The sequence below is a fragment of the Gavialis gangeticus genome, unplaced genomic scaffold (assembly GCF_001723915.1).
Source record: "Gavialis gangeticus isolate Ggan-Ray unplaced genomic scaffold, GavGan_comp1, whole genome shotgun sequence".
NCBI lineage: Eukaryota > Metazoa > Chordata > Crocodylia > Gavialidae > Gavialis > Gavialis gangeticus.
The window spans coordinates 36,032,949-36,048,087 of record NW_017729000.1 but is presented as its reverse complement, the minus strand read 5'-3'; the positions used below and the strand labels follow the sequence as shown (position 1 = coordinate 36,048,087).

Here is a 15,139-nt window from a genome sequence, read left to right as displayed (position 1 = left end):
GTATTTAGTCCATGAGTTTCTGTATCCAGGAGGCTGATTAAGTGAAGTTCATAGGCCTGTCTGTGAGAAGTGGTAAATTCAAACAAGCACCAAACCTCAGTAACCTCATCACCAGAAGCCAACTTCCTACAGTCTAAAACGCACCGAATGGATCCAGACCATGCCATGCCAAGGCACGCAAAACCTGCCAACATATCTCCAGTACCCCCACAAACTGTGCACCAGATTCTATCAAAGACAAGAATACCCAACTACCTGTGGGGTCACATTTCTCACAAAAAAGCCACTTTATCTACAGTCTCTCAGTCCTGATCCTCAAAGGGAATTTATAAACCTTTGAATCGGGCTGAATTTTCTCCAAATGGAATCAGCGACTGAAGCTTCGCACACCCCTATCAGATATAGATTCAGTTCTTATGGATACTTTATGCTACTTTGCAGGGGTTTTGAAAGATAGTTAATGACATTACAATAGCCTAATTTTTTCTTTTGGTCATATCTCTGGCTAGAGTTCAAAGTTTGCGACAGCTGCAAAGTGGCAAATTACCTGATTCAGCCACTCTAATTCACTCTTTGAGAGAATCTAAAAGCCAGTCTGGGGCACCTTTTTAGTCAACCAACTAAAAAGAAAGCTGAAATGCCACCATGTGACTAAAGCAACCAGTCAAACAGCTTTAGTGGTGACCAGCAAATACACTCAGTTACTGTAGTTTCCATGTAGTCCACAAATTAAAAATGTAGTCAGTTCACAAGCAGTTCTGTAAAAACAAATATTTTTTATCACAGAAAGTACAGTTTCCAGTAGTTGATCCAGCTCTGCTACCTGTCGGGTGTGTAAAAACCTGTACTGTATTCTGCAAAGATGCAGCAAATGATCTATATTGACACTGCTCTTTTCTGGCCAGTACAAACACTTTCCAAAGAAAAACCTTCTTATCCAAAAAGGCCAACACCAGCTTTGCCTGAAGTCCAATGGCATGCAGCTTGCCTTTCTTCAGGACAGGTCCACTCTCACTGCACTGGTTTGCTAAGCCTTTCTTCTGTACATGCATGTCTAAGATATAACATTCAGAAGCACTCAGTGTTGGCCTTGCTGTGCGCTAATGAAGTCAATATGCGTGTCATGCTGGGTTGTAGGTAGCCAGATCCAAGGGTTACCTCGGGGTCAGGAAAAGCAGCTGAGGGGAACATGCTGAGCCAGAGTATAGGGAAGCCAAAGGTGCATCAGCCTGAGAATGAGGTTGAATCTTGTTCTCTATATGCTTCCTCTTCTGGACCAGGGGGTTTATATTGCAAGGGGTGAGGAGTCAGTTGACCTGAACTGGCCACTCTGGTTGCATGGAGTGGGTGGGACTAGGCCCAGCTGGAGGGTTCTGGCCACATGTGTCCACCCCAGTGCTCTGCTGAGGTGGCGGCAGACCAGGATGAGTAGTTGTGCCCAGCAGGCTAAGGTCCTCACTTCAAGGCCACAGCCTGACTTGGAGCTTTGCATTAGTGGGAGTAGAATATGACCCCCACTAATTACTTATGAAAGCTCCAGCCTAAATGGTAAAAAGTACAAGGATGAGTTATAAGAAGTTCAGCTCCAGGTTTTCTGTTTCCCATGGAAAAATGGGAAAAAATGCAGATTTCCCCTCTTAACTGAGAAAACTAGATTTTACATTTTAACAGAGAAATACATGAATTTTCAGCTTTTGCAAAGAGCTCTCTACAGGCTGGCAGAGTTCTAGGCTGCAAGGGGCTGGGGGGAGTAGGAGAAGGGCAATCAGCAGGGATCTTGGTTTTCCCTGATACAAAAAATAACAAATTCTCTAATAAAAACCCCAAAATATGTGATTAAAGGCTCCCCTGGCCCTGCTTGTGCCATTCACTCCCCAACCAAAGCCCCCACAGGCCTACTGGTGGCCCTCACTCCCCCCCTCCCCAACCCCCATAGCCCTGCTAGTGCCCCTCGCCTCCCACCCACAGCTTCTGTCCCCCTAGCCCTGCTGGAGGGGGCCCCCAGCTGCCAGAGCTATGGGGACAGGGACCCAGGTCTGCAGCCTCCTGCCTCCAGGTGCCCTTCCCCAGGGCCTCCACAGCCCAGTGGGTGCAACCTAGCTCTACAGGGAATAGGGGAGCTGATCAGGAAAGCTGCTTGGCACTGCAAGCTCCATGCTGCCCTGGCAATGCATCCCCTGTGTGCATGGCTGCAGTGAGGGCAGTGGCGCAGGGTTGTGACCCTCACTGATGCCACGCATGCATGAGATGCATCACCAGGGTGGTGCAGGGCTTGTAGTGGCAAGCAACTTTCCTGCACGGCTCCACTGTTCCTGTAATGCCAGGTCACACCAGCTGGGCTGCAGAGGCCCCAGGAGAGGACAGCAGGGTGGGAGCCTGACGCGCAGCCTGCACCTGCCCCTGCCCTGCACACATGGGGATGTGGGTCCCCCCTGCTGCCTGTGCAGTGGCGGGGAGCCAACCCCACTCCCCGTCCCCTGGACAAGCCACCTGCAGCCCCATCTTGCTCCCTACTGGGACCCCGCAGCTGCACATTGCCCGGCTGGGCAGCAGCCCTAGTCCCAGCCCTGCCCAACTCCTTCCCTTCCTCCCTATGGGGGTCTCAATCCCCCCTGCCTCCTCCACCCCTCCAGCTTACCTAAAGGAGCTGCTGTCCAGGCTGCCTGGCAGCCATGTGCTTGTACATGCATGTCGTACCCCCTGCCTGACCACCCTTCTCCCACTCCCTCCCAGGCCCCTGCAAGCTGAAACGTTGCCCACCTGCAGAGGGCTTATTGCAAAATTGCAAAATTTGTGGATTTATCTGCTAAAAGGAGAAATCCATGTTTTACCCTGGTAAGGGGGGAAATCCATGTTTTAGACCATTTTTCTGTGGGAAACAGAAAACCTGGATCCCTGGCAATCACTCAGGAGGCACCAAGTTCATGTGCCTGCTCACACGTGCACATCACTGCCAGGATGCCTAGAGAGCAGCTCCTGCTGGTAAGTCTGGAGGGGAGGGGATAGAGGCCGCCTTAGGGAGGTAGGCAGGGAGTTGGGCAGGGCTGGGACCAGCTGGGGTGGTGCATGGGGGTTGGGGCCCTGGACCAGAATGCATGACCACAGGACCCTAGCAGGGAACAGAACAGAGCCACGGATGGCTCGTCCAGGGGGCAGCAGGGGTGGGGCTGGCTCCCCACCATTTCACACACTTCTGGGGAGGCATGGGGGCACATGTCCCCCAGATGTGTGTGTGGGGTGGAGACAGGGGTGGTGTGGACTGCCCACTCTAGGACTGGGCTCGCTGTCCTGTTACCCTGCCCCTGGGGCCTCCGCAGCCCAGAGGGCAGGACCTGGCATGGCAGTGGAGCGGGGCCAGGCATGGAAGCTTCTTGCTGCTGCAAGCCCCACACCCCCCTGGTGAGGTATCCCCTGCCTGCCTGACAGCAGCAGCGTTAGTGATGCAGAGTTGTGCCTCACTGTTGCCAGGCTGCCGGCAGGGGGTGCCTCACCATGGCAGCACTGGGCTCACAGAGGTGGCACTGAGCTTCTCCACCTGAGCCCAGTCTTCCCTGCTGCACTGCATCCTACCTGCTAGGCTGCAGAAGCCCCAAGGGGAGGGCAGCAGGGCAGGGAGCCCCAGCCCACAGTGGGCAGCCTGCATCCGCCCCTCCACCCCTCATGGGCTCCGCTCTTCCACCCCTCATGGGCTCTGCTCCAGCCATGCTCCTCATGAGGGAAGGGGAATCAGGCTTTGCACTTCACTCCACCACAATAACCATCTCCCAGCAGCCAGGGCTCAGGCACTGCTGTGGGGAGCAGAGGGCTGCAGACCTGGGTCTCTAGCCCCATAGCCCTGGCAACTGGGAGCCCCCTCCGGCAGGGCCTGGGGGCTGTAGGTGGGGAGTGAGGGGCCTGGACCTGCGTCCTTGTGAGCTAAGGGGGCAGAGGGAGCTCTGATTTTCCATGATAAAAAACCCAAAATCAAATACCAAAATTTATAGGTACTTAAAATGCATGTCGTTATAGTGATTGAGGCACTGGTAGGCTTCCAATTTGCTTTAAAATTGTAACTATATCAATAAAACAGTGTGTTTAATTGATACCGGTATATATAGTGGTGTTTCATTTTGATTGCGGATTTGGGGTTTTTTAAATCGGAGAATTTGTAATTTTTAAACAGAGAAAACAGGTTCCCTGTATATCATAAATATTACATAAAACAGCAATAGGAATAGACTCATTTATGTCTTACTATATAATTATCCTTTGTTGTGTTCCTTTAAAAACAAAGACAAATGATGATTACACGTGATTATTGTCAATATACCACATGGAGGGGGAATTATGTTTGCAAGAATGTCTTGCCTAAATTTCCAATTCACAATTTCCAGTAACTTCAGGGAATTGCATTTGATTATTTGAAGTCATACCTTGCATACCAGGCTGAAAATCCTGTATTACCAGGCTGGAAATCCTGTATTGCTAGTATGTACTCTGGAATACTTGAGAACATGATTTTTACCATCCAGACCTATTCTTTAAATGGAATCAGGAGATGTTATATAAACACTTCCATTATATCCATGGAAAGAAGACACAAGAAGAAAGTTAATGGCCTAATGAAGATTAGAACAGATAAAGCACTTAGTATGTTATTGTGGCTCCACATACTAGTCCCATGTACTGTCAGCACTTTTTGGAACAAGCCATTTGCAATCTTTTGGTTGTGTTTTCTGTCACAATAGCACTGCCTTCAAAATCTCCTGGTCCCGATTCTCATACACTAACAGATTGTGCTATAGAGTATTCTTCCAGTTATAGCATAATATGACAACCTCTTGTACTCCAGTTCCTTCTTGCATGGGTCAAGTGGACAGCAGCTCTCAGTGAAATCTCCAGCTTGTGCTTCTCCATGCTGCTTCCTCTCAACGCTCCTCTCTCTTTGGCACTGCCTAACACTGACTCTGGCTGTTAATGGGGTTTTCCTTTGTGCTTGATCTAACCATGTGGTAGAACAATACAAATTGAACATGGTTCTGTCAAGCACCATGGAAGGCTGCATACTTTCCTGCAGCATGGCATGCTGGGATACTTCTGCTGTTTTCAGAAGCATCAAAAGGTGAGAGATTCCCTTGTTCTCCCAGGAAAAGTGAAAAAGGTTATTTGTGTTCTATAACAAGACCAGTGTGTAGCTAAGAGGCTGACTGTGACTTGAAGGAAAAAACTGTGAATCGTAGTGTGTGGAAATGATTTTTCAAAGAGCCTGCATGCCAAATAGCTGTTCCTAAGTAACTCATTTGATTAATAGCTACTAAAGTGAACAAATTGGACATCTCGTTGATGAATTAGATTAGGTTTTGGCTTCAGTGACAGTTCTGGACATACCTACAAAGATCAAAATTCATGTACCCATAATTAGCTAAAGATATTGTACATTGAGTAATTTGGGTTAGAGCCGTCCTCTGGGCTATACTGCAGGATCTCTGTGTTGGAAACACTTCTGAGATTAGATGTCTGTTGCTCAAACATAGTTTTGGAACTAAACTAACACATATTGAAGTGCCATATCTCTAACCATCAGGAGGTTGCACTGCAAGAGAATTTAAGGGAAGTTTACACCACAAACCTTATGTCTATTAAAAGGAAATGGAAAATAATTTCTGACCTGAAGGTGATATTGTCTATGGTAAGAGCTGAAGACTGAATCAGGTTATTATAGTTTTTCTTGATCTGATGCTTGACTCTGACATTGGCAAGTCAATTTGCTCCTCCTTGTCACAGTTTCCCTGTATGTAAAATGGAGATAATGATAAATTAATTTTATAAAACCTTGCAAAGAAATTCACTATCAGGGTAGCACTAAATTTTGTACTGGACTATTATAATCTAATAATATGCCACCTGGAACATGGCACAGAGTGCACCCTCAGCAAGTTTGCAGATGACACCAAACTGGGCAGGAGAGTAGTAGATACAGTGGCAGGGAGGGTTAGGATTCAGAGATACCTAGAGAAATTGGAGGATTGGGCCGAAAGAAATCTTACGATGTTCACTAAAGACAAATGCAAAGTCCTGCAGTTGGGACAGAACAACCCCATGCACTGCTACAGGCTGGGGTGGTACAGTGGTTACAGTGGAGAATAAGCTGAATATGAACTAACAGTGTGCCCTTGTTGCTAAAAAGGCTAATGGCATACTGGGTTGCACTGGTAGGTGTGTCACCAGCATGTCAAGGAAAGTGATTATTCCCCTCTATTCAGCACTGGTAAGGCCACGTCTGGAGCACTGTTACCAGTTTTGGGCCCCTCTGCAGAAAGGATGTGGACAGATTGGAGACGGTCCAGTGGAGGACAACAAAAATGGTTGGTGGGCTGGGGGACATGACTTAAGAGGAGGGGATGAGGGAACTGGGCTTGTTTAGTCTAGAGAAAAGAAGACTGAGAGGGGATTTAATAGCAGCTGTCAGCTACCTGAAGGGGATGGAGGATGGACCTAAATTGTTCTCACTGATGGCAGATGACTAAACATGGTGCAGTGGACTCAAGTTGCAGCAAGGGAAGTTTATGTTAGATATTAGGGAAAACGTTCTCACTAGGAGGTTAGTAAACCACTGGAATAGGTTATCCAGAGATTTTGTGGAATCTCCATTCTTGGGGGATTTGAAGGCATGACAGATCTTTGGCTGGGCAGATCTAGTTGGGGATGGTTTTGCTTTGAGAATTAGATGACCTCCTGAGGTCCCTTCCAACCCTGAGGTTCTATGAGTCTATGATTCTTTGTATAGGAAACTTTGTCAGGACTACTGACTTTTTTATATTCTGCTGTTCTGATTTTCAGTAAAACATTTAGGATGAAATTTTACTGTCTCCCCTAATTTAGGGTTCCAAATTTGAGAAATGTGGGTACACAACATTAGCAGCTACTTGAAAATTCTACGTTCCTTTGCTTTTGTTGTGTGCCTGCTTTAAGACATTGTGATATTGGGATGCTTTCAGGTGTTTATAAAAGCCTTTTCAGAATGTCAGATAAAAATGCTCTAATAAGAGCTAGCACTTCAGTTAAGTACAGCCATTCTGTTATTGCCTTTGGCAGTTCCTGAAAATAACTTTAAAAGAATTAAGTTTTAATATTGAAAATTACCATAAACACTCAAAACACATTTTACATTCAGGCTAGTTCCACAGGTCTCCCATATAAAATACGCACATACTTTTAGGAATAAACAAAAAGTGATTTCATGGTTAGTTTGAAATAAGTAACATCAAAATGTTTCTTTTGTATTGGCTTTTCCTCTCACCTATGTGGTTCACCAAAGTTGACTTTTTTTTAATAGAGGAATAATATTTGCATGTTATGTTTAATTGTGTTTCTTGAATCATGCTGTATCCACTCAAAACTCTGTGGTAGTATACTGACAAAGTATTGCATGTAGGGATGGATATACACATTTAACTAGTTCTGCAAGCAGATGGCTAGATTTCATATTAGTTTCCCTGGTGGGAATAACTTAATAGAGCAGCCACCTGTCCAAGTGATCTCAAGGCTCGAATCAAATAGTAAATTCTATCTAGTCTTTTGCAGCTGATTCCTGCTGTCTTCCAGTCTAATGGATGACTGAGTCCTTGATGAGGATGTATATGTTATTTATCACTTTCGACTTCATGCTTTCCTGATAACTCTTATTTAAATTCAAAGAAAGCCCTTTGCTTCCTTCCTCTCCTGCTGTGCAAGAATGGGGCTTCACCTGTTCAAAGCATGGAAGTGGTGAACTGTTGCCCAGGCTGGATGAGTTTCTAATGCAGTGTAGGTAAGGAAGTTTTACACAGTGAGAGAGTTGGAATTTGAAGAGGCGTAGTCACATATGGCAAATTTTCTTCCTATTTGTGCGAAACGGTTTGAGAGAAAATGTCTAGAAATTAATGCCCTATCCCCTTTCAAAGCTACCTACCCCTCTGTGCCCTGTTTTCCATTCAATCACCATCTCTTCTTTGCCCCCATGACACTGAGCATTATACATACACTAGACAAACTGTCATACCTAAATTAAAAGTTACTCACTACAGCTTTGAGAGCTATAGCTATTCTTCTGAGGGATGGAGTGACAATGAAAATTATAAATGCAAGTTTTAACAGGTTACTTTGATAGATTCTCAAACCTTTTTCTGATCACTGCTTAATTCCTCGCTATTGTTTAATATTGGAATAAGTTGTAGTGCAGCTGACAACAGTCCTATAGTTCTAATGATTTCTGAGCTAGAATCCTATCCATTGTACAGGGTGGAATTATTTCCACAGGAACCATAAGGAACCAGAACTGCTGTTTTATGGACTGACAAAAAGAATAACTGGATTTTATGCCCTGGAGCTGTAATGTTCACTTGCTGCGATTTTAACCTGGGCCACAGTTACAGAATTTTCAGACCTGAGAGTTGGGTTTTTTTGCTGAAAATTGCAGAATTTAAATCCTTTTCTAGTAGCTATTAATAAAAACCCACTAGCATGTATAATAGGATATTGCTGGCTTTCACTGAATAGGGTTGCAGATGTCACATGGATTTCCTTTAAGCTAAAATAACAGCCAGATACAACTGTAAATGAATTTACTTTTGCAGCCAAGTGGTGACTTGTCTTTTACACAGAATTTAGCACCATGGGTTTTTTACTACACAAAGTGTACGACTTACTTCTAATTCTTTACCAGTTTGAATTTCCATTATAAATGTATCAGTGGGACTTTAACCTGTTTTTATGATGGTCAAAATGTTATATTACTGGGGGAACTTGATTTCACTAGATTCGTATGCAGAGAGAATATGTAATAATTAAAATGGTGATGTCATTGGATGATTTTTTCTACTCCTCTTACAAATAATGGTGTTTTTTATCTGTCTGGAATAGCAAAACAGCATTAAAATGACATCATCTCTCTTGGCTTCGTTTTTAGCTTTTACTGGTGTTTTTAGAATCCTTTAAAATGATCTTAGTCCAGTCACTGTGACAAAAGTATGGCCTGTTTGAATTAGCCCTTTTCAACTAAATAATTGTGGCAGTGACAAATCCATTTTACAATTGCAATTGACTTTAAAGTCCTAGAAAAGTTAGAAATACTTTTTTTGGTTATTAGGATCATTGGGCATAGCAAATTGTTCCAGAAACATTTTTGGTGTTCCCATAATGAAATATGAAGTGAGTGGGCAGGTATTGCATGACTGGATCTGTCTTGGCAACCATTTGATCATATAAACATTTATTAATAATTTTGGCTTCCAAAAGCATAGAGATCAAGTTTCAAAACCCCTATTTGAAAAAACTGCAAAGTACAGATTAGTTCATTGAACCTAATTGGAAAAGCATTTCATTAGAATGGGTCAAAAAACTAGTCAGAGGTCTGGCATTTGCTATATAATGGCACATTAGGGAGTGATTCTCATGGAGTACAGTCTCTGCCTACCTTGATTAAAATGAAAATGATTTAAACTACCATTACCTTCAACTGCTATTTGTTTAAAGAAGTTAATCAAGATATTTTAATTGTTGCAAAATTTAGTAGGCTTATTTACTCATGCTTAACTCTGGTTAGTAACTCCAGTAGCTGAAGTCTTTAGACAGCTTTTTGAACATCTTTGCATAAAATTACTTGATCACTTTATGCTAGCTTACTTGCTGCTATCATTAAACAAATCTTATGCTGAAGTGAGTGCCATGTGACTTCGGTAGGTGTCCACCTGTCTAGACTTTTGAGTGTTCCCCATAGTGCTAAGTGGAAGTAGGTAAGTTACCTTAACAAGGATGCTTATTAGACTGTGAAATAAATGCCCAATGGGAAAGGGGAAGTGAGGAGCCCAGTTTCTAGTGCCATTTTTAAAGGAACTGCACAAAACACTTTGACATATGCTGTATGGAGTAACACTTCATGGATTGGGGGTTAGCAGGACTAGGAAAAAAATGGAACTGAAAGGCCTGTTCCAACCTCTAATTTTTGTTATTATTAATTGAAAATCTGTTTACCCAAATACCTTTCCATCATCCTACAGGTTCAGAGGATTTCAGAAGTAAATTCAGTGGAAAGTGCTTCATGGACCTTGTCTGTCCTGAAAAGTGTCGCTGCGAGGGAACAATTGTGGACTGTTCCAACCAAAAACTTAGCCGATTACCCAGTTACCTTCCTGAATATACAACAGACCTGTAAGTGCTGCCTCTTTGAGAGGTGGTTATAGGGGATGCTGCTCTAGAGTGCCTCACATATTTTTCCTAATTTTTGTCTACTTGACCTCTCAAGAGCCAACATTCCTGTTTAAGATATAGTTTATTCTTTGGGCCTACAACTGTGCTCATGGCTGTTAAATAATTGATTCATTATATTCAGAGGTGTCTGCACAAATCAAAAGATGCCGTGATTCCATCTATATTATTAATATGCCCATTTATAGGCATCCACTTTTGGAGATCTTTTTGGCTTAAAATTGAGTATGAAGTTTAATGTAATATAAGACAACATAGAAGATTATGCCATATCTTTAGTATTTGGACTTCTTCTGGCATAGTACGTGCTTTAAACCTTTATTGAATGTAAAGTAATTTATTTATATTCACTTGGCTTGAATAGGAAAAAAAAAAAAAAGTTGTTGCCCAAATCATTCATAGAATGAAGAACCACACCACAGCATAATAGTGCTGGTGTAGAACAAAATCAAATTAAACATAACCAAGTGAGAGTTCAGTGAGGGAAAGAATATAGCCTCATACCCAAGCCACAAATCTTCCCTCATAGTCCTTGCTAACCGTCTTTGTAGCTTGTCTAAAGTTCAGGATACCTATGCCAGACTATTTACAACCAAATCATGGTAAGAAAGTCACAGATCTAACTGGCCACATGGAAAAAGCCCTGCAAGCTATTCCTGCTCGTATACCATTCATCTGGGGTGGCACTTTGGAGAGAAAGATCACCCAGGTAGGTAGGGATCTAAACAATATAAGGCTTGCATTCCAGCCAAAAGCAGTGCCAGGCCCTGCAATTTGGAAGCTAAAGGGAATAATGCTCCCTACCTCATTATTGATTGATTAGATAATATATTAGACTTAATGCCACACCTCTTAAGGAAATTCTGACCTTTGAACACAAAGACTTATACATGCTTAGAAAGGCTCAAAGTTTTCTGTGGTAGGAAGCTCCATAGGTGGTAGATATTAGGATGACAGATAATATGACAGATGTTCTTTTGTTTACCCTAAAGTCAGAATACTCCGTGCAGCTATTTTGTATGTTGTGGAGAAATATGTGAAGAGATCAATGAAACATTAAGTGCCTTTTTTGTTTGTTCTCACCAGGCGTCTCAATGACAATGATATCTCAGTTTTGGAAGCAACTGGACTCTTTAAGAAATTGTCCAAACTAAGGAAAATGTAAGTCCAAGTGTTTGTCACTTACATATATATTATAAACCTTCTACTTGGTACTGTGAAGAAGGAAGTGAAAGTTCTGGTTTAGATATTAAATCCATCCTGATGAATATTCTGCTGCAGGTCATCATGGCTACAAACCCAACTGAAAGATCTCTCATTTGAAAGGATTTTTCACCAAAAAAGTATCATAGAAAGTATCTCTTAGTAGATCTTATTGCTGACCTTGCCCAAGTCCCCTCTGTTACTTCCACCTGATTCAGTCAAACCAGTTTTTGTGGAACCAACTGATCTTTCTGTCTATAACACAGATGCATGCAATTTTCTCTCTGACATGTTACAACCCCGCTACCCCTCTCAAGTCATTTCAAGGTAGGTGGGGATCTATTATCTAGGTCCCTACCTACCTGGGCAAGCTTTCAGGGTCTGGCATGCAAGTCTGGCATGGATCCTTTACCTCCCTTCTAATCCAGCCAAAGTATCAGATGTTGTTTATTGCAGATAGTGGACCTCAGGGTAGAAGGGGAACATGGGTAATTAGTCATCTCAGTAAGCCTAGAACTTCATGAAATATACCAAGTAGTTAGGACAGTGCTCTGAGAAATGTAGTAACATTTGCCCAAGGACCTGATACCATTAGGGGCCCTAGCAAGTACATTAAGCAAATGGGGCTGAAAAAGATAATTGTGTTATATAAAACTATGTAAAAGTTGCAAAAAAATTTCAGGCAATCAGACCATCATATTTTGGTTATTGAAAATAAATGTGATGATATAGTTGGACTCATTTCATTTGAGTCTTAAAGTAGACTGATAGAGCAGCTGTCCTTCTTGTGCCATGGATCTGTAAGAAATGAGGGCATTTTGACAAGCCTATGTTGTTATTCATAAGTGTAGCATGAAGCAGTTATGGTTTTTTAAGAGCTTGTTTCCTATAAAGCAATAAATCCTCAGTGCCCTATTCTTGGCAGGAGATAAGAATGTAAGAGTACAGGTGCAGTTCAGATGTCTGGATTCTGGCAATGAGACGTAATTGTGCCCTACAGTTCATAATAAAGTGTTGCCTCATATAGATTTTCAATAGCTGCCTTCAAGCAGAAAACTCTCAAGCCACCCTTATTAGCTGGGCTACATTTTTCCCCTTACTTTGAAGGCCCCTTCTTTCACATTATGAAAGGGTTGTCCCCATTCTGAGGCTGGGATTTTTGAACCAAGCAGAAATTGGTACTGAAGACCATTGCCTCGTTTAAAGCAGTTTAAGTTCCAAGCGAAACCTCACTCAATTTCACTTGGTTCCTTAAAGCATAAATCAAATTTGATTGTGCCACCTCTTCCTGTAGTTTGAAAACTGTAGCCATTCATTGTCATAATAGACTTAGAAGCATGCATAAAGCAACCAGGCTGCTGGCAAAACAGCTGGAATCCAGAGTCCTGCAGGTATGAATTCTGTGTGCCAGCAGTGTCCTGTGGGGTCAGGACCCAGAGTCTCCCAGCTGTGGGGTGCTGCCAGGACCCAGAATCCACAGCTGTGGGACCCTGGATCCTGGCATCACAGAGCACGGCTGGCACACAGTATCCATAGCTGCAGGACTCTGGATTCCAGTATCCACAGGGAGCTCCTGGCACCCAGAGTCTGCAGTTGCTGGGACTGAGAGTCCCCTCAGCTGCACAAGTCCCATCCCCAGCTGCACTGCTGATGAGGCTTCCAGCTGCAGGGGCAGACCTTGCTACCCATACAAATTAAAGCTGCGTAGCAACTAGCTGTAAAGTTAATACACATTTTTGAGGTCTAACTTGTCAGCTGGTTGGACCTTTTTATGGCATGATAGGCACTTTGCATGTGTAGCTCGTCTCAGTTAACTGTGCAATTAACCAGTGAACGGTGTATAACCGTAAGCTGTAGAGGGGGCCTACGTTGCTCCTCCATCTGAAATGTGGATGTGACCTCAAATTATGACAGCGTGTTAGGTTGCATAGCTGATACTACAAAGTAGATGCAAAAAAACACATAGTGGGCACATCCAGATGGCCATGCACATTCAGGGTCATGTGTTTTCCATGGCACATATTTGTGCTACAGCTTTTTGCCCCAGGAAATGCCCCTGCACGTGCACTCCAGTGCATGGTAAATTGACCTGGGTGGGGTAGGGTGGGGCTGGGGCCACCACCTGTGCTGGCCCCAGCAGCCATACCTGAGGTTCTGGGGGCCTCCAGGAGCAGCAAGTGTGCCAATCCAGCTGCTCAGAGCCTGGCTGTCAGCCAGAGTGTGGCTCTGGCCAGCCAGGCTCTGCTTCTGGCAGTGGAAACTGCTGTGACACCCACTCCATGACACTGTTTTGCATGGCAGTTTTTTGACGCTGGGATCTCCCGGTATCAAATTTTGGCGCCGTGTTGCAAATTAGCAGTGCACCAAATAGGTGCACGTGTGCTGTTTGTGGCGCCTCAAACAGCTTTGAGGTGCCACAAACTGCACACGTGTGCTCGTCTGGACACACCCAGTGTCTCTACCCAAGGAGAGATAATCTGTCTTTTCCAGGGGTAGGTACAACTTACCTTAATATATAAATAAGTTGTGTGTCCACCCTTGGAGTCTCAAATTTCACCTGTGACCAGGAGCAATTTTTGTCCTCTAAAATATCTATTATCTGCTGTCTTTTCTTTTGAGTAGTAGCAAATGCTTGTCCCAGCAACTCAATCACAATGATTAGCATTGGTTAGTCTTTTGAATGTCTTTGATGCTAACTTTTAGATTCTGTATATATAGGAAGGTGGGAAATGTTTTTTCCTTGAGCATTTCCTTTATTTCAATGAGGCCTTCAGTATGACCTCACTATTCAATGTGAGTGTCTGTCTTTAGAGCCTTGAAGTACAGTTCTGTTTGGACAACAACTCACTCTGTAATCAGTATCATGTGTCCTATCTTTACTGGAGCTCAGTGATTCCAAATAAGTTTGGTTCAGTTGCCTTCAATAGGCTTGCATGGTAGCAAAACCAGTCTAACTGTCTTTAAGACATGTTGCAAATCATTCATACTGGAAGAGGCTTTTCTTCCATAAAAAGGACACAGCACTGATATCTCTGCTCATAAAACCTCAGGCAATCAGAAACCTTTGAAGACCCTGGGATCCTCCACACAGGAAATTTTAAGAATAAAAAATCCAGCCCTACCCCAAGCAAAGGGTTGTTTTCATTTTTAAAAAATCCTGAAATAGGACATGTTCCAGTGACACAAAGAAGTCTTTCTAGGAAATGCACTGTTGCTATTGATTTATAAAAGAGGGTGCTTACATACTACAGTAAGGAGTGGTAAGACAAAATCCTAAACTGTACAGAATTTGGCCCAGTGCTTGTAACTGCTGGGAAGAGCAGTCAGCCAGGTCTGACCGCTCACTTAGATTCCTAGCCAAGATACAGGACCTCCATCTAACCCAGGAGGTGCACAGTCCCACCAGGGGAGATGCCTTGTTGGATCTGATCCTGGCCACAGGCGACAACCTGGTGAGGGGTCTGTGCGTGCTCGACCACCTGGGCAACAGCGATCATCACCTGCTGGAATTCACCATCCAGCACAAGGTGGCAAAGGCCTACAGCAAGGCAGCAGCTCTGGACTTCAGGAGGGCGGATTTCAGTGAGCTAAGGAGAATAGTCGGGGAGGCATTGAGGTCCTGGAGGGGAGGAGATTCGGGTGTTCAGCTAGAGTGGTTGTTCCTTAAGGAGACGATCCTCCAAGCCCAAAGGGTGGTAATCCCAACATGGAT

General features: G+C 43.8%; 1 protein-coding gene across 4 annotated transcripts in view; it reads left to right on the top strand.

The window, feature by feature from the left end:
* SLIT3 (slit guidance ligand 3) overlaps nt 1–15,139 on the top strand; it is a 1,179,950-nt gene that overhangs the window by 902,626 nt on the left and 262,185 nt on the right. For all 4 annotated transcript variants that reach the window (XM_019506517.1, XM_019506518.1, XM_019506516.1 and 1 more), the window contains 2 exons: nt 10,017–10,167; nt 11,311–11,385. In XM_019506517.1, coding sequence (XP_019362062.1) covers nt 10,017–10,167; nt 11,311–11,385 — 226 coding nt within the window. The remainder of the gene's footprint in view (nt 1–10,016; nt 10,168–11,310; nt 11,386–15,139) is intronic.